At 46.1% G+C, this 27,345-nt stretch overlaps 2 protein-coding genes across 3 annotated transcripts in view; one reads left to right on the top strand and one right to left on the bottom strand.

The window, feature by feature from the left end:
• Nucleotides 1-1,048: 1,048 nt before the first annotated feature.
• TKTL1 (transketolase like 1) lies at nt 1,049-24,177 on the bottom strand. 2 transcript variants are annotated; one of them, XM_032846359.1, is made up of 13 exons: nt 24,029-24,177; nt 20,101-20,218; nt 16,554-16,651; nt 15,244-15,435; nt 15,033-15,160; nt 13,828-14,021; nt 9,847-10,011; nt 9,190-9,346; nt 7,920-8,050; nt 5,670-5,753; nt 3,059-3,155; nt 2,807-2,926; nt 1,049-1,409 (listed from the first exon to the last, which is right to left on the bottom strand). In XM_032846359.1, exons 1-13 carry the CDS (start codon nt 24,163-24,165, stop codon nt 1,237-1,239), a joined length of 1,794 nt encoding a protein of 597 aa, XP_032702250.1. In that variant the 5' UTR covers nt 24,166-24,177; the 3' UTR covers nt 1,049-1,236. The 2 variants fall into 2 exon arrangements, with proteins under 2 accessions (XP_032702250.1, XP_032702251.1); XM_032846360.1 differs by lacking the exon at nt 24,029-24,177 and adding an exon at nt 22,962-23,035.
• TEX28 (testis expressed 28) overlaps nt 16,813-27,345 on the top strand; it is a 25,053-nt gene continuing 14,520 nt past the window's right edge. The window contains exon 1 of the mRNA XM_032846361.1: nt 16,813-16,891. The gene's annotated coding sequence lies outside the window, so the exon portion shown is untranslated. The remainder of the gene's footprint in view (nt 16,892-27,345) is intronic.

Genomic DNA, 27,345 nt, shown 5'->3' with positions numbered 1-27,345 from the left:
GGGAGTGAGATGGTCAAGTAATTGAGGTCAAAATTTCCTTTGCTTATTTGTATTTTCTACAGTGACCCTGTATCAACCGTTACTTTTTTACAAAAAAATCCGTTTGATGTTTTTATGTGTTTGTATAAGGCTGTATTTTATCTATGGGCTGTCTTACACCGAAGCTGCTGGTTCTGCCATCTTAAAAAACAAGCACAGGCCAGGAAACCAGTTCAGTGATTTAAAAGCACAGGGGCAGAGCGAGCAGGCCCTGAGGGCTCCCAAGGGCCGGGGCAGCTCTGAGTTGCCCCCACATGCTCTAGAACAGACTCCTGATGACCACCAAATGAGGGCAATCAAAATTAGGACCACAACTATCAGACATCCCACTTGTCTGCTCCAGCCATCCACCTCCCGCCCAATACCCTTCCCCCGCGTCTTCTGCTGTGGGGAAGGGGACTCTCTTTCCTGGTTTAGACAGAAACTTTTTCCTTAACTAGAATTTCATCAAGGAGAAACCAAATCACACACACGAAGCACAAATAGAATAAAGCAGCTGTTTTTTTTAAAGGATTTTATTAACATTAACTAGTATGCTTATTTGAATATAATTGAGCTAACAGTTTGGTCACTGGGCAAACGAGACATTTCTGAGACCTCACAAAGTGTGCAGTGTGGAGACTGGAACTAGTTGTGTCCTCTTTTCACACAACAGTCACTGCGAGCAGCACAGGACATCCTGAGGGCTTTCGCTGCTGCTCCATAGCCTCTGCACCGTCGAGGGGAGATGAAGGCAAACACCAGAGGAGGTTCCAGTGCAGTGAAATCCCACGGTCCCCAGGGAGCAGCAGGTAGGATGGCAGCAGCACCCCGGTGGGGGGGGCAGGGGACCACAGGGCCACAAACCCTGCGCGGCACATCTACAGTGCAAGCTGCCCTTCACTTACAAGGAGAACATACACATTTGAGAAACTGATCCTACATTGATCCCCAGCCCAGTTCCCAGTTATCTTATCAGCAAACTTTCACGTGGTTGTTTTGTCAGCTATCGTCTTATGTGTAAGCTTATAACACACTCTACCGAATCAAAGATGAGAGTTACACTTGTATACGTAGTTACGGTTTAACAGAAGGTAGTTACAACTTGCTTTACTTTTTAATAACAAAACAGTATAGATTTAAATGATAGTCTGCCAACGGAGCATAAACATAAGGTAGAGAAGCCAGTCTTCTACGTCTAATGCCAACTAATGTATTTTAGTTCATCAACATACACTTCACAGCCACTATGATATGTCTAGCACTGACTCCGTACATGTCCAGCAGCTCACTGGGCTTCCCACTCCGAGGCACCGCGGGCACTGCCAGCTGATGGACCAGGATGTCAGGCTCCATGGAGACGGCTGCACAGACAGCCTCCCCAATGCCACCTGGGGAAACAAAGGACAGGAGGCTCTGTTTTGATAGTGGCTAGTCAGCCTTAAAGCCCCAAAGTATAGAGGCCTTTGAATTTGCTGGTTCCTAGGGAAAAATATTTTTCGCTAGCCACTGACTCATGAAACAGCCTTCTCTGACTAGCCAGAGTTCTCATTCAAAACTGTGGGTCTCCAGGGGCGCCTGCGTGGCTCAGTCGGTGAAGCATCTGCCTTTGGCTCAGGTCATGATCTTAGGGTCCTGGGATCAAGCCCCGAGTTGGGGGTGGGGTGTCTCTGGTCAGCAGGGAGTCTACTTCTCCCTCTCTCCTCCCCGCAAATAAAATATTAAAAAAAAACCATAAAACCTATAAGTCTCCAAATTGCTCCCAGCCCCATTACAGCAGGAGCGCTTTCAGCTGGGGCTCCACAGACTTAGGGGGCTACAAGCTCAAGTTCTTAAAGCTGTCGGGAACCCCAAAATGATTAAAGCAACCAATCAACTATACAGACAAGAACGGCCAGGCAGGCCTGAAGCTTCGGCAGGGCTGCTTGCAAGGCTGGCACTTGGCTGACACCTGGGTGATGGGCTGGTGCAGGGCCCTGGGAGCGCCTGTTTTCCCCTGGGAGTCAGGAGGTTTGGTGTGTGGCAGAGGGAGCCTGTGTGATTGGTGCCCAATAAAACCCAAGTGCTGAGGTCTTGAGTGGGTTCCTTGGGTCTCCAGTGATGCAATTTCTCACTACTGGAGAAGGGAAAGCACTCAGCAGGCCCCTCACAGAAGGGAGGGAAGGAGCCACAGGGGTGGGCTTCTCCGCAGGTTCTCCTGGGCCCAGGTGTGTGTCCTTTCCCTACAATAACCTCAGTTGCGAAAGCACTGAGAGTGCTCCTAGAAAATCACTATGGATCACAGTTGTGCTCTTGGGCCCACGCACACGACCATATGGAACTCCCTGTAGCCTCATATGCCTCACCTAACCTTCCCAGCCCCCTCTCCCAGGCTCACACAGTTTTTCTGCATTTGCTGTGTTCTCTGCTTGCAAGGCACTATTCCCCTTTTGGGAAGGGAGCAAATTAACCATTCAAAACTCAAGCACAACTGTCAAGATTTTTAAGACCCCTTCCTACCCACAATGCCGTCAGACAGTCTTCTGTCTGCCACTGAGCCACTCGGCACCAGGCACGGCGCTGTGCTGGGGTCACACAACTGAGTATGGGGATGGCCCCGCCCTGAGGAACACGCGTAGGTGGGTAAGAGACCCCAAAAACAACGCACTTGCAAAGAGCAGTAATAACGGTTGTCGGAGGAGCACCTGGCTGGGTGACACCTGGGGCATGTCATGCTTCCAGTCACGGAAATCAAAAACACATCCTGCCAAAGCCCACTTTCACAATGACCCTCAAGGCCTGCACGTACCTTCTGGGTAGTGGTCCTCCACTGTGATAATACGGCCGCCTGTGGCTCTGGCATTAGAGACAATGGTGGGAACATCCAGGGGCTTAATGGTAAACAGGTCGATGACACGGATAGAAATATCTGGAGAAGAGCAATAACCAGCTTTGTATGTGAAACGGACTTAGGAAAAAAAGACCAAGTGGGGCACGTGAGGCAGACCAAGTCCTACCTCTCCCCAACTTAAACATCAATGTCCTGCAAAAACCAACTGACCTTGCTTAGAAAGATCTTCAGCAGCTGCTAAGGCTTCATGCAGAGTAACTCCAGCTCCGATAACTGTGACTTTGTCATTGACACTCTGGCGGAGGACCTGGTATTATGCCCAGAGAGCAAAAAAGCTGTAGTTACTTGTACGCAGAGCGTATCTCAGAGAGAACACTACCAGGCTGCTCTTCCCCAGTCCTACCAATTTCACTTCTTAATAATTCACTGAATTAAAAAAGCTGAATCAGTACACTTACAAGGACACCCTTTTTTTAAAAAATATTTTTTTTAATTTATTTGACAGAGATCACAGGTAGGCAGAGAGGCAGGCAGAGAGAGAGGAAGGAAAGCAGGCTCCCCGCTGAGCAGAGAGCCCGATGCAGGGCTCCATCCCAGGACCCTGGGATCATGACCTGAGCCGAAGGCAGAGGCTTTAACCCACTGAGCCACCCAGGCGCCCCAAGGACACCCTTTTTGATAAGCCTTCCTTCATGTTCATTTTTACAAATTCATCTATCATGCTTCATGATTTATGGTGTCTAATTACTAAGTTCTTAGAGAATACCCTTTACAAAGAAGGCAGATTTCAAACTGGGATCTGAAAGGCAGAAGGCCAGAAGCGAGTCATACGGGCCACGAGCTGCAGACCACAGACTCAGTACAGAGGGTCTAGAAGGGCACCACCCCTGGACAACTTGGACATTTTGTTGGGACATTTACACAGACTGGACTCTGATAATGAACAAGTTAATGGGGGATCATTTTGGGGCATTTGCAACATGCTCTGTGCCAAGGACCTTGCATGCCAAAGCGCCCTGTTTAAGGCCAATGCACTAGGGGCTCATTCTGTGGTTGGCGAGAATGAATCTCAGAGTGGGAGAAACTTGCCCAGCTTAGAGACTAGCAGCCAAGCCCATCTGACATCAAAGCCCACACTCTGAACTGCTTGCTCTTCTGCAAGCGAAGATAGGGCACTAGCCTTTTTTCATAGAGTTTTATTTACTCCAAAGCCACCCAACCAAAGGCATCTGAAATTATTCATTTCAGCCCTTTGTATAGGTTTCCTTGTAGCTTAAGAACCACTGCTGACAGTACAAATACTCAGGGCTTCTAAGCCACCCCATTCTTTGAGAATGTTCTAGCCTTTTCATATGCATACATATAAACACGCACAGTCGCCCCTTAAGTCCTCTTTGCAAAGCCTAGCTCTTGAATTGTCCATGCCATGCACATTATGAGACACATTTTAACTCACATCCTTTACCATTTGGAAACTTACTTCATTTTGTCAGGATGGGGCAAATATTAGGGAGAAAAAAAGACAGGCTTTGAAAAAGCTCTGCAAATCACATGATGTCTCTGAGACCCCCACCCACACCTCCAACCTCAAAGGCAAACATATGGCCTTGAGTTTCAGTGTGGGAGTGTGGGTGGGGAACAGCAAAAGCTGTAGCTAACACTGGAGGTGAGTACTGCTGCTTTCTCATTCAATGATGCTCAGCTACCGAGTAGCAGGTCATGGACTGTTCTGCATATACCTGCTTTTTGTGGCACTAAAGCCAATCACTGCTCAGTTATTCTTAGCACTAGAAACAATGGCTTCTGGCTGTTGGGGTGCCTGGGTGGTTCAGTCCTTAAGCATCTGCCTTTGGCTTGGGTCATGACCCCAGCATCCTGGGATCAAACTCCCTATCAGGCTCCCTGCTCAGCCTTCAAAAAGGCAGGAAGGAAACATGCCCAAACACCTGTAAGCCCTCCTCTCCAAGTGGTGGAGCAGAGCCACTTATTTTCGCCACAGACTCCACTGGTTTTCTGCACACATGGTCCCGACAGAGGCCAGGTCAATGCCTGGGTCTGAGTTTCGGTCTTGCAGCTCACGACTGTGTATCCTGACTAAGCTGCTCACCTTCTCTCTCATCTACAACTCAGGGCTGCTGCTAAGTCTGTGCTTCTAGGGCTCTTGTGAGAACACAGAAGATCGGGAGTGCGCAGTGATGCTAGTGCCTTTATCAGGCCCGTAGGCAATGCATTCATATCTCTCTTTTTTTTAAAAGATTTTATTTATGTATTTGACTGAGATCACAAGTAGGCAGACAGGCAGGCAGAGAGAGAGGGGGAAGCAGACTCCCTGCCGAGCAGAGAGCCTAATGCAGGGTTCCATCACAGGACCCTGAGACCATGACCTGAGCTGAAGGCAGAGGCTCAACCCGCTGAGCCACCCAGGCGCCCCATTCATGTTCCCTTTTATTCTTGGCTTGGATCTGTAAAATCCCAATCTAATAGATCTAGTATTAATTTGAAATGGGTTATATTACTTGTTTCGCTTGAGGCTGTGATAATTTACACCCAAAAAACTCAAGTACCTTTAAGTTGTTACCACTTTATCCTTACAAGTTTAAAAAAAAAAAAAGGAAACTCATCTGGATAACAGAAAACTTTACCTCCACTGACAGTGGTAGAATGTTCCTTTCTGAGCAAAAGCAGGCAAAGGTCAATTAAAACAAACTAAAACGAAGAATAGATCAAGCCTTGACTGTGGGGATAGGTAGTGCTAGCTTCAGACCACTTGTCTCCACATGAAGGGACACTGGAAGACACTGGAGAGCTTTTAAGGCCTTACCTTGGCCTGTCCGATCGCAAAGCTTTCTTGCGGGTCGTAAATAACCGCGGTTTCTGGTCGGCTGGTCCGGACATAGCACATCCCCTAGGGTATAACACCAGAGCCACATTAAAAAAAAAAAAATCAAACTAAATGTCAACTAATAAACCTGTTTTAAAAAGGGGAGAAGGACCCACTCACCCGGCTTGTGTTCCCTCTCTAGCTGTGTTTCTGACAACTAAATAAATAAAATCTTTAAAAAAAAAGGGGGGGGGGGAGGAAGAAGCCTAAACAGTTCTTTTTACTAAAAATGAAGCGAACATTTTGGAGTAAAGAATAAGCGTCTACAACCACTGGCAAACAGGTCAGCGTCACCAGATCAGATTACTACCAAGCCAGGCAAAAGTCTACGCAAGACCCAGGCAGACGCCGCCAGCGACAAACTCTCTGTGCTGTCACAGGCAATGGTAGGAAAGCTTTCTTAAATACGCGGACTTGTTCGGTCTCCACAGAACGCAAATTCAGGCCATAGCATGGACTCATGTTTAACAGAAAGCTAAGTTAAGCAACTCATTTTTGCCACAACTTGTAATACTTCATTCTTGAAAATACCTTACACACTAGAATATAAAAAGACTATTTTACCCATGAGAAACGTAAGTCAGTACATTCTTGAACACATACCGCATAAATGAATACTCGAGTGTCTGAAGTTTCTATACGCTATAGAAGGACATACTGGTTTAGGGCACTTGTTCTGTCCATCCCTTCACACCATAAATCAATTCTAGTCAGTGTTTTACCGACGTGAAGTTGACTTAAGTGCAGTACTCCACGAATTCTGACAAAGGCGTATACCACGTAACTGTCACCCGAATATGAATAACATTTGCACATGCCAGAAAGTTTCCTCATGTCTCTCTCCACTCTCCCCACCTGAAAAGCAACCACTAATTTCTATCACACATTTGCCTCTTATGAACTTTCGAGAAATTGAATCTTGCAGCAGAGATCACTCTATATATGCACAGTCATAAAGCAACTTCCAGGATGTAGTAAGTAAAAAAATACAGAACAATACATACAGTGTGAGCCCACTTAGGTTAAAAAAAAAAAAAAGGCCGGGACGCCTGGGTGGCTCAGTTGGTTGGACGACTGCCTTCGGCTCAGGTCATGATCCTGGAGTCCCGGGATCGAGTCCCGCATCGGGCTCCCAGCTCCACGGGGAGTCTGCTTCCCTCTCTGACCTTCTCCTCGCTCATGCTCTCTCTGTCTCTCTCTCAAATAAAAAAAAAAAAGGCCAAAGAATCCTAGGCCTCTAATGAGTCGGGAATGCTTAGGAACTTGCATAACCAACCCCACCCATGCCCAGCGCTGTCTCTGCAGGGCCATGGGTAGGTGCAAGGATGGGTAAGGACGGGAGTCTGGTGACCACCAGTTGGAACAGATGAAAAAGTGCAGACTCTAGTCTCTAGTCGTCCCTGTAGCTGGGTTCTAGACAGGAATCAGGGTGAGTGCGTCTGCTGTCCTTGTGTGAAACTTGAGGAGGAACAAGTGGGGGCAGAATGCACACTCTTGCCCTTCTAAGATGTTCAGAGGGCAGACCAGGTCTGAGGACTCTGAGGTTTGTTTGCAGTGGAGACACTGGGCACTCTTCAGCTTTCCGGATGTCACAAGGTGGTGACACCATGAGGTGTATCTAAGAGCGGCATTCGACAGCTTCCTGCTGGAGCCTACTCCTGTGACATTGCTGACAGTTCCCCACTTTTTGGAGCCTCCAGAGCACCCTCATTTCTCATGCTGAGCCCTGCCCTGTATGGGCCATCAGATGCTGTCTGGCATTGTTTTGCACTTTCACAACATGACTGTGTTCATGTTTTATGTGTGTCATCACTTTTGAATAATTGTTCTTTTTTAAGATTTTATTTATTTGACAGAGAGAGAGAGTAGGCAGAGAGGCAGGCAGAGAGAGAGGAGGAAGCAGGCTCCCTGCCGAGCAGAGAGCCCGATGTGGGGTTCGAACCCAGAACCCTGGGATTATGACTGGGATCATGACCTGAGCTGAAGGCAGAGGCTTTAACCCACTGAGCCACCCAGGCGCCCCCAATTGTTCATTTTCTTTTTTTTTTTTTTAAATCCTCCGTTATCTTCCGTAATGAATATCTATCATGTGTATACTGAGAAAAACGGGAGAAACCCAACAATCAGTAGCAAACTAGTAGCACACCCCAAAAGCATTTTCTGCTTGAACCAATGTCCCCTTAAAAATACCTTGGTATTCGCTGCCAGGAGAACAGCATGCTCCGTTGAGGTGGCGTCACTCGGGTAGAAAACAGTGCAGTTGGGAATGGATCGGAACATGGCCAGATCCTCCAGGGCCATCTGGGAGGGACCATCTTCACCTAAGAAAGCAAAGCCACAGTTGTGCAAAAAGAAAGCCCAACATATGCCACGACAGCCTAGCTCTTGCAGCTAGGAAAGGACTATTACTGTGCACGGTGCCTTGCCTGGGACAACTCTCTAATCTCAGGACCCTAGCTCCTCCGGTTGGACCTAGAGCGACTGTGTCACTTAGCTGACTGATTTTAGTACTTAGACACACCTGGCCCCAGGCAAAGACTCTGGGCGAGTCTGGAGTCTGGGCCAGGCTCAGTCCTGAAAAGCTGCGGGCCTCGCTCTCCCCCCACTCTGCACATGGCATCTGCCCGTTGAGAGACTTCTCCCAGGAAGTCCCAGAGAGGACTCCGAAAGTGCACTCCTGGCCCTGTTCCCCTCCAGCATTCTAGCAGTGTACACAAGTTGTCACATCTACCCCGAGGACCTACACCACCACAGGCACACCGGGCACCTCATCTTTCTTGTCATTTTTGTCATTCATGAACACAATCTCCTGATGTCTCTCAAGCAAGAAATTACTGGAGACCATTTTTTAAAAAAACTTTTTGTGCAATTTTGGACTCCTCCACCTGTCAGCCATGTTGACCTCTTTATTCAGACTCTCACAGAGTAACCCTCACTTTCTATCTACTGCTAATACACACCACATCTCAATCCTTTTTCCGACTTCCTGTTTCTCCTTGCTTCCATCTAGCCTGTCCTGCCAGGTTAATGCCCCAGAGCTATATTTCCCTCAGCCCCACTCCTCTGTATCCCACTCTTCAAGGGTTCCATTTCCATCTGACCAGACAGCTCAGCCTAGGCAGAAAGCCCTGGCAATCTGTGCTCCTCACTTCCTGGACTCATGCTGCTTGTCCCCGCTTAGACAAAGGGCACCACACTAAGAGCAGAAAGAAAGTCTGATCATTGTTTCTCAATGACTGAAAGAGTGGGCACTTACTTTGAAGTAACACCAAGAAATCCTCTCAAAAGTAACCCAGAGTGTCTAGAACTTTTAAAATACAACACAGCAGGAAAAATGACAGATTAGAAATAATCAAACATCATGGAACCCCCAAGTACATTGACAGGTCAACCACTCACATGCTAATCTTTCTCTGTAAAGGAAAAAGGCTAGCAAAAGGAGGATACTAAGAACGCATACCAACGGATACTCCACAGTGGGACCCAATAAGATTAATGTTGATTTGAGAGATGGCTCCCATCCGAATTTGATCAAATGCTCGGGTCAAGAAGGCAGCGAAGGTGCTAGCAAAAGCAACGGTCCGACCACGGGTGGCACATCCCAGTGCCACGCTCACCTGCAACGTAAAGGAGACGAATCAGAACACCCCTGGAACGGCTGCCAGAGAAGCACCATGAATGAATGTACGGGCCGGCGGAGGCAGGGACGTGGCTAGCTGGCTGTGGACACCCATCTAAAGGGGGTCCCTGCTTGGCTCCAGGCAACTGGTAGCAGGAGGGAATGCTACCTCTGTGCTGACAGATCTTCCTAACACCTAAAGCTGCTGACAAGCTTGGGATACTTTGGGCCTAGAGCCTTGGTGTCGTGGCTGTGACTCGGCCTGCTGCCCTTAGTATACCTGGAGATGGTTCTGTCTACTATGACCTTCCTAGTGGTCCCATAAGGCACCCCACAAATTGCCTGGCTACTCTCTACTTGTTTCCTCAGAGACATTTATTCTCCAGTTCCTTTGCTTTTTTAAGTGGAAAGAAAAACCTTAATATGGGGCTCGCCTCCTGTGCCCAGCAGGCCACTGTCAGTGAGAAGACCCAAGAGGGACACCCACAGCACACGCACCATGTTCTGCTCAGCAATGAAACATTCAATGAAGCGCTCAGGGTGTTCTCTCTTGAATATGTCTGAGAAGGTGGAGTTCTTGGTGTCACCATCCAGCACAATGACTCTATCATTTGCATGGCCCAGCTTAGCCAGAGCCAAACCACATGCTCTCCGAGTAGCGATCTGGAAAAGTCAAACAGTGGAGTTTCTTAGAGCAAATTTAGAAGGAAGGTGAAATTTTGTGATTACCAGTTGTCTTCTATCTTAGAAACAAATTTGTGATTTACCAATAATCTCCTTTAGGGTTTTAAAAATGGGTTGCTAGCCCATCTTAAATCCATACCTGACTCACTGGGTATCAATTCTCAAAAATAAACTTATTCTTCTGCCCCATTCATATAGTTTACCAAAAAACTTAAATGTCACCAAATGCAAATGCCTGTTGACTTTTTAAACTATAAAACCAATAAGGCTAACTGCAAAAAAATAAAATGTAAAACTTTAAAATCATGATACCAGTAATAAAAAATTCCGTTAGCATATTATTTGACGTTGGACTGAATTTATGAATTAAATTTAGGGGAGAACTGACATCGTCACATTACTGCATTTTTCTATTAGAAATCAAGGTTTGGCACTTCCTCAAAATGTTAAACAGAGAATTACCGCATGACCCAGCAGTTCTACTCCCAGCTATATACCCAAGAGAAAAATGTATCTCAGCAAAAACTTGCACACAAATGTTCAAAGCAGCAGTATTCACAACAGCCAAAAGGTAAAAACAACACAAACATCCATCAAGGATTGAAAAGGTAAACAAAATGTATGGTATATTCATAAAATGGAACACTGTACATGCCACAAGGATAGACCTTGAGAACACTGTGTTAAGACAAATCAGACAAAAAGTTAACATATTATATGACACTCTTTAAAGGAAATATCCAGAACAAGCAACTTTACAGAAACAGAATGTAGATGAGTAGTTACTGGGCCTGGATGGAATGGACAATGACTGCTAATGGGTGTGAGGTTTTTTTCTAAAGATTTGAGAGAGCAAGCGAGCACGATTTGGGGGGAGACGGTCAGAGGGAGAGGGAGTAGCAGGCTCCCCACTGAGCAGGGAGCCCAATTCGGGACTGGATCCCAGGATCATGACCTGAGCCCAAGGCAGATGCTTAAGAGACTGAGCCCCCTAGGCACCCTGGTGGGGGGTGGTTCCTCCAGATAGTTTCAGGATTCTGTTTATATGCTTAAAACCATTAAACTATACACTTCAAATGGATGATTGTAATATAGGGAGTCATTTCTCAATAAAGCTATTTTTTTTAAAGATTTTATTTATTTATTTGACAGAGATCACAGGTAGGCAGAGAGGCAGGCAGAGAGAGAGGAGGAAGAGGGCTCCCTGCTGAGCAGAGAGCCCGATGTGGGGCTCGATCCCAGAACCCTGGAGTCATGACCTGAGCCAAAGGCAGAGGCTTTAACCCGCTGAGCCACCCAGGTGCCCCAATAAAGCTATTATTTAAAAAAAAAAAACAAACTTTGCTTGTCTTTTTTTTTTTCATTTGTCTGAACACTTAATGTTTTTTGGAGGGGCGGGAAGGGCAGGGAGAAAAAGAGGGAGAAAATCTCTAGTAGGCTCCATGCCCAGCTCAGAACCTGATGTGGGGCTTGATCTCACATCTCTGAGATCATGACCTGAGCCGAAACCAGGAGTCAGATGCTTAACAAACTGAGCCACCCAGGTGCCCCTATTTTTAAAAATAAACAATTCATGTAGACAGTACAAAATTCAAGTTCTGAAAGGCTATGGAGCAAAGTGACCATTTTCTTCCTGATCTTTTGTCCCCTAGCCATCCAGTACCCTGTCCAGAGGTTGACAGAAATGAGTCTGTGCAGCATCTTTTTGGAAATGATCTACGAACAAATATCTGTTGACCACCCAGGTGCCTCCTTTTAAGATTTTCTACACAAAAAGAGAATTATCCTCTATGCTGCTTTACTTTATTTTAAAGATTTTATTTTTTTATTTGACAGAGAAAGACATAGCGAGAGAGGGAACACAAGCAGGGGGAGGGTGAGAGGGAGAAGCAGGGAGCCCACTCAGCAGGGGAGCCCGATGTGGGGCTCGATTCCAGGATCCTGGGATCACGACCTGAGCTGAAGGCAGTTGCTTAACCTACTGAGCCACCCAAGTGCCCCTGCTTTACAACTTAAAAAAAAATTTAATAATAGTGCACCTGGGTAGCTCAGTCAGTTATGTGTCTGCTTATGGCTCAGGGTCATGATGGGGGGGGTGTTCCCTGTTTAGCGGGGAGTCTGCCTCTCCCCTTCCTCTCCTTCTGCTCCTCCCTGCTCATGCTCTAATAAATTAAATTTTTAAAAAATTTTAGTAATTTGCGCAAGCTCTTAGCTTCTATTCTAGTTGGGTCATTTCCGTTTCATCAGCATTCAAAGCTGTAATCTTCATTCTTTTTTTTCCCCCCACAGCGCTCATCATAGCACATACTCTCCCCAGTGTCCATCCCAAGCCACCCCATCCCTCCTACCCCCCTCCACTCCAACAACCCTCAGTTTGTTTCCTGGGATTAAGGGTCTCTCTGGTTTCCTCTTGTTTCATTTTTTCCTCTCTTCTCCTATGATCCTCTGCCTTGTTTCTCAAATTCCACATATCCGTGAGATCATATAATTGCCTTTCTCCAATTGACTTATTTCACTGAGCATAATACCCTCTAGGTCCAAACAATGACATTCATTCTTAGGGACACATCTGCATACTTCTGTAGGATAAATTCCCGTGAGCTGTGCTAGGAGTTCCAAGTGTGTGAACAGGTGAAGTGTTGCCAAAGTGTCCTTCATTAATATGTGCTTCTTCCGGATTACCACCTTTCTTCTGCTTTTTAATTTGTTTTCTAATTTCTTGAGTTGTCAAAATTCATTTGTTTTAACCCATATTACCAGACCAAGAAAATACAAGCAACACTATACATGTCTCCAAATAAAGAAAGAAAAGAAAAAAGGATTAGAAAGTATTTCCTTCCTCTTGGGCTCATCACCTTGTTTCCTTAGGTCCTGAAGACACTGCCTATTTTGGGTCTGCTGTATTATACCAAAAGGCAGGATATAAACATGGTAAAAGGCTTTATGGTCAGGGTTTCATGCCTAATTTGTTTCCTTTTTGCAGAATTGGTCTTTGATGAATTGACCTACTTCTTTCTATTAATCTAGGGAGTAAATTTAAAAACTTGGCCCAGCCAGGTGCCCACCCTTAGACCAGACACAAAACAGTGGCAGTTTCAAGCTCATGAGACTGCCAGACCACAAACTGAATTTTGCAAGCAAAAGCTGTGCAGTACTAAGTACTAGTAAATACTGAGTATTAGTAAGTACTAGGTACTAGTACATTTTTTAGTAAGAAAATTCAGACCTAAGTTTGAATGAAAGAATTAGGTATCAGATATACTAAAAGAGTGCCTGGGTGGCTCAGTCCGTTGACCGTCTGCCTTCGGCTCAGGTCGTGATCCTGGGGTCCTGGAATCGAGTCCTGTATTGTGCTCCCTGCATTGGCCTCCCTGCTCTGCTCACTGGGGAGTCTGCTTCTTCCTCTGCCCCCCTCCCTCCCGCTCATGCTTGCTTGCGCTCTCTCTCAAAAATAAGTAAAATCTTAAAAAAAATTGTAAAAGATGGGGCGCCTGGGTGGCTCGGTGGGTTAGGTCTCTGCCTTCGGCTCAGGTCATGGTCTCAGGGTCCTAGGATCGAGCCCCGCATCGGGCTCTCTGCTCAGCAGGGAGCCTGCTTCCCCCCCCCCTCTGCCTGCTTGTGATGTCTCTATCAAATAAATTTTAAAAAATAGTAAAAGATACTAAAACCACCTCTATTACTTATAACCTTTAAGTTACATGTCATGCGATCCAATAACTGGTTCACCCATGGAGATTAGAGCACATGAAGAGTCCTGTCGTGTATTTAAAAATGAGAACAATATAGTTTGCCTACCTGCTCGCCGACTTTGTAAGCAGGCGGAGAGCTCATTTCTATATCAGTGATGTTGATTTGAGGAGAGTCTTCAATAGGGGGCTTTGGGTCAAGATTCTTGTTAGTCTGTATCTGGCTCTCAATTAGTTTGATAATTGCATCAGCTCTTTCCTTTGGCATTGGCTTTCCATGCCAATTTTCTGCATCTTCAACACCTGCAACCCAATAAAAGACATTCGTTCCATAAGTATATGTAATTGAGTGTCTGTCCACCACAGAGTCACAGGAGCAGACACCTGACAAAAAGGGAGCCTGAGCTTGTACTGCAACTGCAGCCTCACAGGACAGCCTGAAACATCCCAGCAGCTCTCGGGGGAGGCCTCTGGCCCATATACTGGTAAATGGAGGGAAGAGAGTGGGAGATGAGGCTGGAGAGACAGGTAGGGTGGACCTTGGAAGATCCTGTGGGTATAAAGAGTTTGGGTTTTGCCAGAAGCAAGACAGGAAAACACAGAGGAATTTGGAGAGGGGAGGTGACTGGTGCGGAGCAGAGAGCCAGATGTGGGGCTCAATCCCAGGACCCTGGGATCATGACCCGAGCCGAAGGCAGAGGCTTTAACCCACTGAGTCACCCAGGCGCCCCCAGAACAGTTTTATTCTAAAGCACTGATGAAAACACGGAGCAACCACACACCCTTTGTGACTCTTTATACTTGAATAAGCTCAGGTGTCGGCTTTGAAATCTGCAAGAATTTAAGACTTTCAAAATGCCCTTCCTTCCCTGACCCTCAGTTCCACAGGTGCTGCTTCTCTAGCGCCTTGTGTATCCTCCAAGACAGCATGGGCACAGGCAATGGTGCCTGCACAGATGCAGGCCCTTATTGGCTTGTCTGCTTATGTGCACAGTAGCACTCTTTCTCACGCTGCACTTCTGTGCAGATCACTCTCTACCAGTTCTCTAACTGATGGACTGCCCTCCTAGCCACTCCCTCCAGCACACAAAAAATCATTGCTCTTGTGCTGGGGGTCTGGGCTTCCCCTCTGATCCTAATCAGACCTGCTACCTATAAGGGCTAAGGGAAGCAAGAGCCTCCAGCACATATTACAGGCATCATCTCTGAACACGAAGCCAGTTGGCCTGCCTTGCCATCATGAGCCTCCTTCTGCCACATTGCTATGCACACAGATGTTTTTAATAACCCTAAGCAAAAAAAACATTTGCTTACTTGGAATGCCCCGGCCCTTGAAGGTCTTGGCAACCACAGCAGTGGGCTTGTTCTTCACCTGACTCGCCTGCCAGAACACCTGGCACAGCGCCTCCACATCACGGCCGTCCACCACGTAAGTATTCCACCTGCCAACCCAGGAGAAGGCCAGGTTACAAGGTAAATGGGGGACTGGGCAGAAAGAAGGTGGCATAAAACAGGACACAGTTACCCAAAGGCTTCACAGCGCTTCTGATAGACTTCTATGCAATGCTCGGGGGGCAGGGCGCCACTGTGGCCCAGGCGGTTCACATCGAAGACGGCCACAAGATTGTCCAGATTGTAGTGGGAAGCAAAAGCCAACGCCTCCCAGACGGAGCCTTCGGAGGACTCGCCATCTCCCATGAGGCAGAACACGCGGTAGCTGGGGCAAGCCAAGAAATGTTAAGAAAGACTGTGCTCAGCAATCTTCTGGGTCACTCAGGCAAATAGATATTATGGAGGGAAACGAACAAATAGTTGCTTCACATTGTCAATTCTGTCCAAACTGGACAGTTACGGAAACACAGCTTTAAAAATTTGGACCTCATAAAATGGACTTCAACTTTGGCAAGTTTTCTCATTCTAACATCCTTTTGCCACTTCTCTGCGATCCACAAACAAGAGGGGATGGGGCGAAAACAGTCCCCTTAAACACCCAAATGACATTTTAAATATAATTTCTCAGTAAGCTTCATGTTAAGCACTACCATCTTCTATTTCTGTTCTTACAAATTTACGATAATCGTAACAATCAAAACAGTCTACTTCAGGAGCATATATTCTGTTGTAAACTGTAAATTTTCTCCTCAACAAAAACACAAAAATGTTAATACCAATAAAACACAACCCATGCCCCACAAAAATGCTGCAAAATTTTAAAAAATTGTTGATTAAACCACAGGATAGGGACTAATAGAGACAGTCATGAGAAATGAAAGAGGCCCTGTAGAAAAAGAACCCTTTTGATTATTTTTTTAAAATTTTTTATTATTTCTTTAAAATATTTTTATTTATTTGACAGAGAGAGATCACAAGCAGGCAGACAGGCAAGCAGAGAGAGAGAGGGGGAAGCAGGCTCCTCACTGAGCAGACAGCCTGATGCAGGGCTCCATCCCAGGACCCTGAGATCATGACCTGGGCGGAAGGCAGAGGCTTAACCCACTGGGCCACCAGGCGCCCAAGCCGTTTGATTATTACCGTATGCGTCCCTCGTACAAGTGCACCAGCTAGTCACTGTATCATGAAGCTCACGGAGAGATGAAAAACAGAAAGCGATCGTTCTTGGAAAATAATGGAAGTAAACCAGTTTCTATACTGCAGAACCCAACCAGAGAAGCTAGAACAGTTTACAGAAACACGGTTTCTTTTCTGCTTGAACATTTGGTTGTCTGAACTTTCAAAACAATTACTAACTTCCCAAACTAATACGCCATACATAAAGCCAAGGGGCCTGAGGAATGGGGTGGAGCCTGGTAAGCAGTTGCTGGGTAAGTGCCTCACCTTGCTTTGTCAAAGTACTTGCCCGTGTATGCCATCCCGCAAGCGGCCCCCAGTCCTTGCCCGAGCCATCCAGTTGCCACATCAACAAACGACAGCCTCTGTAAAAGAAGGGATCAAATGAACCTAGACGCACAGGCTGTTCTTTGGAATGGCCCCTCCCACACTTTGGGGTTTCTAACTCTTTCCTACACTTACAGGCACCCCAAGTCTTGGATCAACATTACCAAGACAGGGGGAGTCACTGTAAATCCAGGTCAGGTGGACCTGTGAGGACATCCAGACTGACAATTTCTCTACACACAGTAGCCTCAACAGAGCCCAGGAGCAAAGCAGAAAACGTAAGCATGAGCCTCGCCATTTTCATAAGGTCTTTTATCTAGTCATGAACAAACCAGATGTTCAATCTTTTTGGAGAATGTGGGTTCTTAAATAGAAACCAAAAACACTGAAGAAGATTGCAATTTCCCTGGTTTGTAAAACCTCAGGTCAAATGAGATTTCAGAAGCGGTCATCTAGAAATGCCAGAAATTAATCACTACTCCACTACTACTCTTCCTCTCCCCTCCTCCTGTGCCTATGCACAGGCTATCTTTATCTCATGGAGAAAATACCCTCTGGGTGCCACAGGGCAGTTCCAAAGGTCCCAAGCTTCCAAAGACACACTGAACTTATTCAGTGCTTCCCCTGCCACCACCTTGAACTGGCCACATCTTTTGACTTTGTCACTGCAGTGACCTCCCAACTCCCCCGCCAAAGCTATTCTGAACACAGCCACCAGGGGGAGCCTGTTAAACCCCTTCCGCTCCCCACCCTGCAGAGACTGGTCCAAGGTCTCTCCAACTCCTGCCAATCAGAGCCCAAGTTCCTGCACCAGCCTGTCCACTCCGCCCCCATCTGACATGCTGATTATCTAGGTTTCTTGTCTCACCCTTCTCACCATGCAAGAGTCAGCTCCATTCAAGCAAATCATTAGGTTGTTGTTGCTACCAAAGACGGGCCAGTGGGGCTTGTTAGTCTCATCCCTCCCCATGCTGCTCCACCCTATTTCTCCACTCCTCCCAGGGTTCTTAATCTCCTCGAACTTTTCTTCACATGCTTTGTGCCCTTAGAGACTCCCTCTCTGTTCTGTATCCTTAGCCCAGCAGAACCCTCCCAATGAAGCGGTCTTCCACCCCACGGTTCCTAGCATTACTCCCATCCATAAGGTCTGGCCCCCAGTTGTCTGTGTGCCCTTGGACTGAGTCTGGGCTCTGCACTCAGACCCACTCTGCTTCCCTCTGGCTTTAAAGCGGGCAGGGAGGGGGGCAGTAAATAAGCTCACTTCTTCAAGGATTCTTCATTTTTGGGGTACAATGAAGAACCGCTGTCAGGCAGCAGGGGGCTGTAGGACTGATTGAGAAAACTAGCAGGCATCTGCACGATACCTGGCACCATGGAAGTATTCCCACATGGGTTCCCTTTTCTTCCGTAAGAATCCTTATGCTGGGTGTAGGGGGATACACTCATACTTTAGGGGGGACAAGAGCTAGAATAAAAACGCATATGAGGTACTGTGTGCACTCAGAAAGACTTCCCCCTTGGGTGGGATTTCTCACCTTTGTTCCGGCACAAAGTATGCTTCAAGAAAGAGTTTTTAAAAGGCCTTTTTTGGTTAAAAGGCCCACCCTGCCTGCTTGACTGAAGAAAACCATAGCCATTAAAACAAAAGCAAAGGCCTAGTGGTGGGGATTGGGGGAATCACAAGACCCTCCCCGCAAGCTTCCACAGTGATTCACAGCCAGCAATCCTGATACTGCTAGGCCTTCATTGTGGGCCTCCTACCACAGTTGTCTGCACTGCACTTTCAATGCCCCAGGAGCGCCGGTTGTGAGGACCTCGGCTCCTTTGCTGTAGCAAGTCCACTTATTCCATTCTCAGCCAATGCCAAGATGGACTACGCTCTGTGCTTTCTCCTTCCTCCTAATTCTGTTTCTTAAATCTGATGAGCATTTAAGTTCTGACAGCTAAACAGTGCCCAGCCTGCTACTGCACACCAGACCGCCTCTGCACCGCTCAGGCCAATGACTGTGAACGCGATAGCAGCAGTTATGTGATACTCTAGCCATCTGACTTTTTAAACCAGGGATCTGAATGTTCATGCTGTGTTTGTACATCTTCATTTGTTTGATTTTCATTGTGAAGGAAGGTCAAGCTTATAGAAAAGTTTTGAGAATAACACACTGAAGTCCCATATACTCTTCACCTTGATTCACTGCCAATGGGCCATTTTTGCTTCACCTTGTTCTTTCTACACACTCACAAATTTTAGTTTATTTTTTTGCCAAACCTCATTTGAGATTACATTTCAGACCCGAGGGTATGGTCAAAATTATGATCTCAGATACTCCACTCACACCCATATTCTGACTTTATTCTTTTTTAAGTAGGCTCCATGTCCAGTGTGGAGCCCAGTATGGGGCTTGAACTCACAACCATGAGATCAAGACCTGAGTTGAGATCAAGAGTCAGACACTCAACTGACTGAGCCACCTAAGCACCTGTCTTTATTCTTTAAACTAATTTACACAGCCCACATATGGGGTTTCTGTTTATACATGGTGCTGTACCAATTGAATTTTAAATGTTTTGCTTAGGACACAGCAAACTTTCAGATAGCATCAAAAGAACTGCATGTTCTTCTAGGTTGATCTTGCTTTTAAATTACTCCTCTTTCCTGTTACCTCAAATCATGAAGTACCTGGTATTATACTTAGTATAATGAGAAAGATCCCCATTGTATCAGATCAGATCTACAGAGATAGGGAAAATAAACGTAATTGACAAGTGGATGATCTCTCCCCAAATTAAGCTCAATTTTCCTTGAGGCTCAAGTAAGTCAGATCCACTGCTGCCCACCTCTATTCAGGTGGCAAAGTATTAGAGCATGATAGGTCAAAGAGAGCTTTGGTGCTAGATAGGATAAGGCAGGGCACCAAAAATGGAAAAAAAGTGGAGCCAGTTGCCATTAAGTCATCCTTCCCACCACTGTAATCCTTGCTAGAACACTTTTTAGATCTTTGTGAGATGCCATGCTCTGAATATCTGTGCCCCCCAAAACCTGTATGTTGAAAACCTAAGGCCCAAGGTGATGGTATTAGGAGGTGGGGGGGCTTTGGGTGGTGATTAGGTCACAAGGGCAGAACCCCCACAGATGAGATTAGAACCCTTATAAAAGAGACCCTAGATAGATTACTTCCCCTTCTGCTATGTGAGAATATAACAAATCTGCAACCAGGAAGAAGACCCTTACCAGAATGTGACCATGTGACCCTGACCTTGGACTTTCAGCCTCCAAAACTGTTAGAAATAAATTTCTATTGTTTATAAGCCACCCAATCTGTGGTTATTTTGTTATAGCAGACTAAACGGACTAAGACATGAGGCAAAGAAGGAAGAACCAAAAAGATCAACAGAGCCCATTTCAGGCCTTGTTGCCATACAGTACCTTTTAAAATGATTTTTAAAAAGTAAGCATCTGAACAGGCCCTGGGCTCCTGTGCTGGCTTACCTTGGAGAGGATGAAACGATCATTATCTGCATTCTCAGGATCCTCCTGTTTGTATCTCATGATGTGGAAGAACAGCACGGACATGATCTCAGCAGCACTGCTGCATGATGTGGGGTGGCTTAAAGACAGACACAGCACAGGTCATTTCTCACAGGTAAGTGACTCACCAGGGACACGGTGCAGGAGACCTTTTAGTACACAGACTCCTCAGACTGGAAGCAGCAGTCATTTCTCCCAGGCATGGAAGAATCCAGTCAAGGAAAAGGGATTCGGGGCCATTGCCTCCCAAGTTCCTAACTTTTAAGGATGCTGTAAGGCCCAGTAACCTCATAACCTCTCTCCGTGGAGAGAGAGATCTCCAAGACTACCCCCCTCTATCAATGGAGCACCTGTATACTTGGGGCAAGTTCACCTAATCACTCCGTAAGCACTTGAGTATTCTTTAATTTACTTGAGTTTATCCGTAATATCATTAAGTAAAAACACCATAAAGCAGAAATAAACCCATGCGTACATGAAAAACTATTTGATAAAGGAGCCAAGAATACTCAATGGAGAAAGGGCAGTCTCTTCAATAAATGGTGCTGGGAAAACTGGATAGTCACATGTGGAAACGTGAAAATAGAAATCCTACCTTACACCACTCACAGAAATTAACTTGAAATAAATTAAGACTTAAATGTAAGACCAGAAACCATCAGATGCCTAGAAGAAAGCAGGAAAAAACCTTGACATGGTTCCTCATACGGACTTTTTTTTTGGATAGGACAACTAAACCACAAGGAACGCAATAAAAAACAAGTGGGATTACATCAAACAAAAAAACTTTCTAAAAAAAGATTTTATTTATTGTCAGAGAGAGAAGGGGGTGGCTGGGGGAGAGAACACAAGCAAGAGGAGTGACAGGCAGAAAGAGAGGGAGAAGCAGACTGCCTGCTGTGCAAGGAGGCCGATGTGGGATGAGATCCCAGGTCCAGCTCACGTATGTTAACAATCTCTTCTTTCAAAGTTCACTATTAGAAAATGGAGACTTAAATCTTTTGCCTTGCAGGTATTTCCTAAGTGGATAAGGTTTTTTTTTGTTCTTTTCAAACGATTTTGTTCATGGGGAGCCTGGGTTAAGCCTCTGCCTTCAGCTCAGGTCATGATCTCAGGGTCCTGGGATCGAGCCCCTCATTGGGTTCTCTGCTCAGCGGGGAGCCTGCTTTCCCCTCTCTCTCTGCCTGCCTCTGCCTGCTTGTGATATCTCTATCAAATAAATAAAAATCTTAAAAAAAGATTTTGTTCATTTGACAGAGAAAGAATACAAAGAGGCAGAGTGGCAGGCAAAAGGAGAGGGAGAATCAGGCTCTCTGTGAAGCAGGGAGCCTGATCCGGGGCTTGATCCAAGGCCTTTGGGATCATGATCTGAGCCGAAGGCAGCCACTTAACTGACTGAGCCACCCAGGCGCCCATAAGTGGATAAGGTTTTAAAAATTGTTAGATATCTTTAAAATTTAAATAAATAAAAATTACTAGAGAAATCTTGTACAAAGCCAAACCACTATTAATTCTGAAGATGAAAAAAGCAAGAAGTGTAAAAGAAAATCCCAAAACATGCAGGTCTTAAATTCATGTAAACTGTACTTTTAATATCAAAGCTCAGGATAGAAAATAAGATTTTAAAAGAGATACCATGCAGAACATTCTATTCCACTAATACAGAAATTAGAAAGTAATAAAAGAAAACTGGAAAATCCACACATTTGTGGAAATTAAGCACTACACTCTTAACCAGTGGGTCAAAGAAGAAAACAGAAGAGAAATTAGAAGATACTTAAAAATGGAAATAGAAATACAGTGTACCAAATTTTATGGAATACAGCAAAAACAGTGCTAAGAAATTGACAGTTGTGAGTGCTTACATTAAAAAAGATCTCAAATCAAACCAACTTTACAACCTAAGAACCAGAAAAAGTAAACCCAAAGACACCAGATAGAATAATAAAGGTTAGAACAGAGAGACCAAGAAAACCCACAGGAAAAAACAAAAACAAAGGTTGGTTTTTTGAAAAGATAAACAAAATTAACAAATTTTTCTGCTAGACTAAACCAAAAAATTTTAGTTTTTAAATGTACTAAAGCAGGGGCGTCTGGGTGGCTCAGTGGGTTGAGCTTCTGCCTTCAGCTCAGGTCATGATCTCAGGGTCCTGGGAGTGAGCCCTGCATCAAGCTCTCTGCTCAGCAGGGAGCCTGCTCCCCCCCCCACCCTCTCTGCCTACTTGTGATCTCTGTCAAGTAAATAAATAAATAAATATCTTTAAAAAATATACTAAATCAGATTTGAAATTACTAATTTTTAAAAAAACTATTTATTTGCCAGAGCAGGTGCAAGGATGAGCATGCACAAGCAGGCGGAAGGGCAAGCAGTGGGAGAGGGAGGAGCCTCCTGCCAAGTAAGGAGGTCAACATGGGACTCAATTCCTGGCCCCTAGGATCATGACCTGAGCAGAAAGCAGTTAACTAACTGAGCCACCTAAGCGTCCCATAAAATTACAGATTTTATTTCAGAAATGAAGACAGTATTACCGTTGTACAGAGATAAAAAGAACTACATGGTACCGTGAAAAACTCTACGCCAATAAATCAATTAAACTACAACTTGTTTCAGGTCACCTGAATAGCTCAGTTCACAATCCCAGGGTCCTGAGATCAAGCCCCACAACCAGCCTCCCCGCTCAGCGAGGAGTCAGCTTCTCTATCTGCTGTGCCTCCCCCCACCCTCCTGCACTCGTGCTTCTCCGCCTGCGCCTTCCACTGCGCGCGCTCGTGCTTCTCCGCCTTTCCCGCCTCCTTCACTCGCGCTTCTCTGCCCGCCCCGCCTCCTGCACTCGTGCTTCTCCGCCTGCCCCTTCCACTTCGTGCACTCGTGCTTCTCCGCCCTCCCCTCCTCCTCCCTTCGTGCTTCTTCGCCTTTCCCGCCTCCTGCACTCGTGCTTCTCCGTCTGCCCCTTTGCTTCTCCACCTTCCTGGCCTCGTGCTTCTCCCTCTTCCCCTCCCCCTAGCGGGCGCCGCACACTCTCAAATAAAATCTTTTTAAAAAACCTTCAGAGATATGAAAAAAACCTAAGGAGTTTCTAGAAACAATTCAATAAGGCGGAACAAAGAAGAAATAGAAATTTTTATAAAATACTCTCCGTGCCCAATATGGGGCTCCAACTCACGACCCTGAGATCAAGAATCAAACGTTCTACCCACTGAGCCAGCCAGGGACCCCAAAAATAAATTCCAAATAAACCCGTAACTAATAAAGATATCGATTATGTAGTCAAAAACGCCTCTGCCGAAGGAAAACTCTCGACCTGATGGCTTCGCCAGCGAATCCTACCAAACAGCTAGAGAATTAACATCAATCCTCCTCAGAAGCTTCCAAACAAAACCGAGGGAACATCCGACTCCCTCTGAGGCCAGCACGGCCCTGAACTAAAGCCACACAAGCACCCCGCACAAAGCCAACATCTGTGAAAACACTGACGCCGAAGTCCTCACAAAATGCTAGCTGACCGCAAAGCCTCCCTTTGGCCAATTCTTCCTCGCCCCTCGCTTGCTTCTGTTACGCCCCCCAGGCGGCATCGAGGCGGCATCGGGACGGCATCGACGGCGAGCCCCGCCCGCTCCCCTTGCCCGCGCCAGCCCGGCCGCGCTCCCCCGGAATCATCACCGCTCGGCCACGCCGCGTTCCGGGCTCCTCCCTGCTGCACGCCGGAGGCCCTGAGAGTCGGGGCCGCCACCCTCGCCGTGGCGCCGTGGCCTCAGCGCCCCACGGTCGCAAACGGGGCTTCTACGACTGAGCCCGCCCAGCCCCCCACGGCTCCCTTCACCTCAGGCTTTTCTGTCGCTGCCAGACCGGCTGCTTGAGGCCACGAGGAATTGGGAGAGGGAACCTTACCCAGAGCTCGAAGTGCACGTGGCCCTGATGGAGTGGATACGCAGGCGATTGGCCATGTCCCGCAGCACCTGCACAGTCTTCGCGTCAGGCTTGGCTTCCTCGGCGGCCGTCGTGGTGCTCGGCTTGGCGTCCGCCATCGCTACCACCGTGGCCGGCGTCTGACGAGCGAATGCCGCTGGCTGTGTGAGGCTGTGCCTTATGGCTCCCGCGGGGTGTAGTGCGGCCCCTCGTGCGGTGCTGTGCAGATCCCTCCGCGTACAGCTCCCTCCGCGCGGTGCTTCGAGGGTCCCAGGAGCGGTGCTTCGACGCTCCCTCCGCGAGGTGCTGCGACACTCTCTGCGCGGTGGATTTTGAACACTTGTCTTTTGCCTGTGGGACATTGATCGAAATAATTTAATTTCTTTTTATATTTCTTTGTGCTGTCAATTCAAAGACGACTGCCTCTGCGGGGTGGGTGGGGGGAGGGTGGTTTTACTTTTGGGTGGTAAAACGGTTATGGAACTATATGTTGTGGTCGTTCCGCTCATGGCAAATGTATCAAAGGGGACTTTTTCACTCACTTTAAAGTGTTACAATAAGTGAAATCCTGTTTTACGCATTTAATCACAATATTTTTTAAAGAATAAGCCACGCTAGAATTTTACCTTTTGTTGGCCCCCGACCCTCACCCTCCAAACCAGCCTTGCCCCAGTTAGGCTTCTCAGGCAATGAGGCATGCTGTTCTGAAACAGCGTTGTCTCTTTCCGCTACCTCTTTTTCTCTTTCTAGAACCTTCTGTATGGCAAGCTGCAAGCTCCTTGTGATCCTTGAGGTGGCGTTAGCCCAACGCTAGCTACCCTGCAGCTTTCCTCAGGCAACTTGACTTCTGGGAGCTCCCATTTCCTCAAGGTCCCGATGTAGTCTCGGAGAGCTGGTCCTTCTGACTTTGAGGCAATCTTAAAAGAACATGAATGACTCGCCCCAGTGAATGACACCATCCCCACAACACTATATCCTAAGTTCAGATACTGGGGAGCATCTTAATTCAAAACTGCCGAGCTACTGAGAGCCCTTAAGCGCCACTGAATGCGGATACGCTCCCACGGTCTTGCTTGCGTAAAGGGCACATGCGCTGAAAATTTCATTTGATACTGCCTAATCGCTCCACGGAAGCCATGTGTGCCCCTACTGCAGCGTATGTGAGTGCTCATTTCCCCACATCCTCATCAACACTGGCTGTCATTAGTCTTTTTAACGTGCAGCATTCTGTGGATGAGAAAACAGTATTTAGTTACTACCTTGATTCCTGTTTGCCCGATATCTTTGCAGTCGCACATTTTTGCTGTGTTTATTGCCATCAGTAGTTTCTTGTTCCTGAATTGTCTATTACTATCCTTTACTGTTTTCATATTGGATTGTTTTAGCTTTCTAATTTGTAGGTATTTTCTACATACTGTGTTGACTAGCCTGTTCTCTATGAGAGATAATTGCAAATCTTTTCTCCCAAGCTGTTGCTATTTATTTCTTATTTATTTTTAACTTAAAAAATATTTTATTTATTTGAGAGGAGAGAAGGATGGCGGTGGGGGGAGGGGCAAGGGAGAGGGACAAACTAACTCCTGCTGATCACAGAGCCCCACGCAGGGCTGATCCCAGGACCCCAAGATTATGACCCTAACTGAAAGCAGATGCTTAACTGACTGAGCCACCCAGGCGCCCCTCAACCTGTGGCTTTTTAAAAAAGTTAAGCGATGGAGGCCTGGGTGGCTTAGTTGGTTAGGCATCTGCCTTGGGCTCAGGTTATGATCCCAGGATTCTGGGATCGAGCAGGAGTCTGGCTTCTTCCTTTCCCTCTTTTCCTCTGTCCCCCGCCCTCATGTGCACTCGTGGGCGCTCTCTTTCTCACACACACAAAAATAAGTTAAAAATTTTTTTTAAATGTTAAGAGAAACCTTATTTTTTAAAAAGATTTTATTTGACAGACAGACCACACAAAAAAAGGGGAAGAGCAGGCAGAAAGAGAAGCCTGACAGGGGGCTCGATCTGAGGACCCTGGGATTGTGGTTTGAGCCCAAGGCCAATGTTTAGCTGACTGAGCCACCCAGGAGCCCCTGAAAGCTGGTTTCAATGAAGTAAAATATATAAATCTTTTTATTTATGGAACGTTGGGTTCAGTCTTGTTTAGAAATGTCCTCTACATGAAAAGATTGTAAAAACATTATTATGTTTTTAATGCTTTTGTTGTTTCATTTTTATGTTTGGTTCTTTATTTACATAAGGTAGCACTTACAGCATACACAGGTGCTCAACATAACTTATTTTTTTTAAATAGCCAATTGTCCCAACACTATATTTATTATTCTTTTTCAAAAATGTCTTAGCTATTCTTTTACATTTTCTCTTTCAAGTTAATTTTGGAAGCAGCTAATTTAAGATTTATAAGACACTTCTGTTGGGTTTTTAATTGGGATTTCATTGAATTTATAGGTTGATGTGTAGAGACTGACATATTTATGGTATTGTTTTCTTCAAGACCATGGTACAGAGTCATTGATAATCACATTTAATTGGCATCCTATTTTATATTTTTTATTTGCCCTAATATCTTGTTTCTTTCTGTGCCTCCTTTCCTTCCTTTTTTTGGATTAACAGAGTGCAATTGTTTTTCTCTTCTTGGTTATTTGGATATTATGTACGTGGCTTTTTTCCCAGTGGTTAATTTTCCACCAATGTATTCTCTCAATTCTGAGTCATTAATGATACCTCTATCTATATCTAAATTCCACAGCAAAACCAGTCTTTAGTTTTTATTTGATTTTTTTAAAGATTTGTTATTTATTTATTTGACAGACAGAGATCACAAGTAGGCAGAGAGGCAGGCAGAGAGAGAGGGGGAAGCAAGCTCCCTGCTGAGCAGGGAGCCCGATGTGGGACTCGATCCCAGGGTCCTGGGATCATGACCTGAGCTGAAGGCAGAGGCTTTAACCCACTGAGCCACCCAGGCGCCCCCACAATAGAACCAGTCTTTAACGAATTTTAATTTTCTCTATTTCCTACTTCCTTTATATTTTATTTTTTTATTTTTATTTTTTTTAAGATTGTATTCACTTATTTGACAGACACAGATCACAAGTAGGGAGAGAGGCAGGCAGAGAGAGAGGGGAAGCAGGCTCCCCGCTGAGCAGGGAGCCCGATGCGGGACTCGATTCCAGGATCCTGGGATCATGACCTGAGCTGAAGGCAGAAGCTTAATCCACTGAGGCACCCAGGTGCCCTATATTTTATTTTTTTAAAGATTTTATTTGTAAGAAATTACTACACCCAATGTGTGGATTGAA

Source organism: Lontra canadensis, unplaced genomic scaffold (assembly GCF_010015895.1).
Source record: "Lontra canadensis isolate GAN:19392208 unplaced genomic scaffold, GSC_riverotter_1.0 scaffold174, whole genome shotgun sequence".
Taxonomy (NCBI): Eukaryota; Metazoa; Chordata; class Mammalia; order Carnivora; family Mustelidae; genus Lontra; species Lontra canadensis.
The sequence above is the reverse complement of the archived record's forward strand: the minus strand, read 5'-3'. Positions and strand labels throughout refer to the sequence as shown.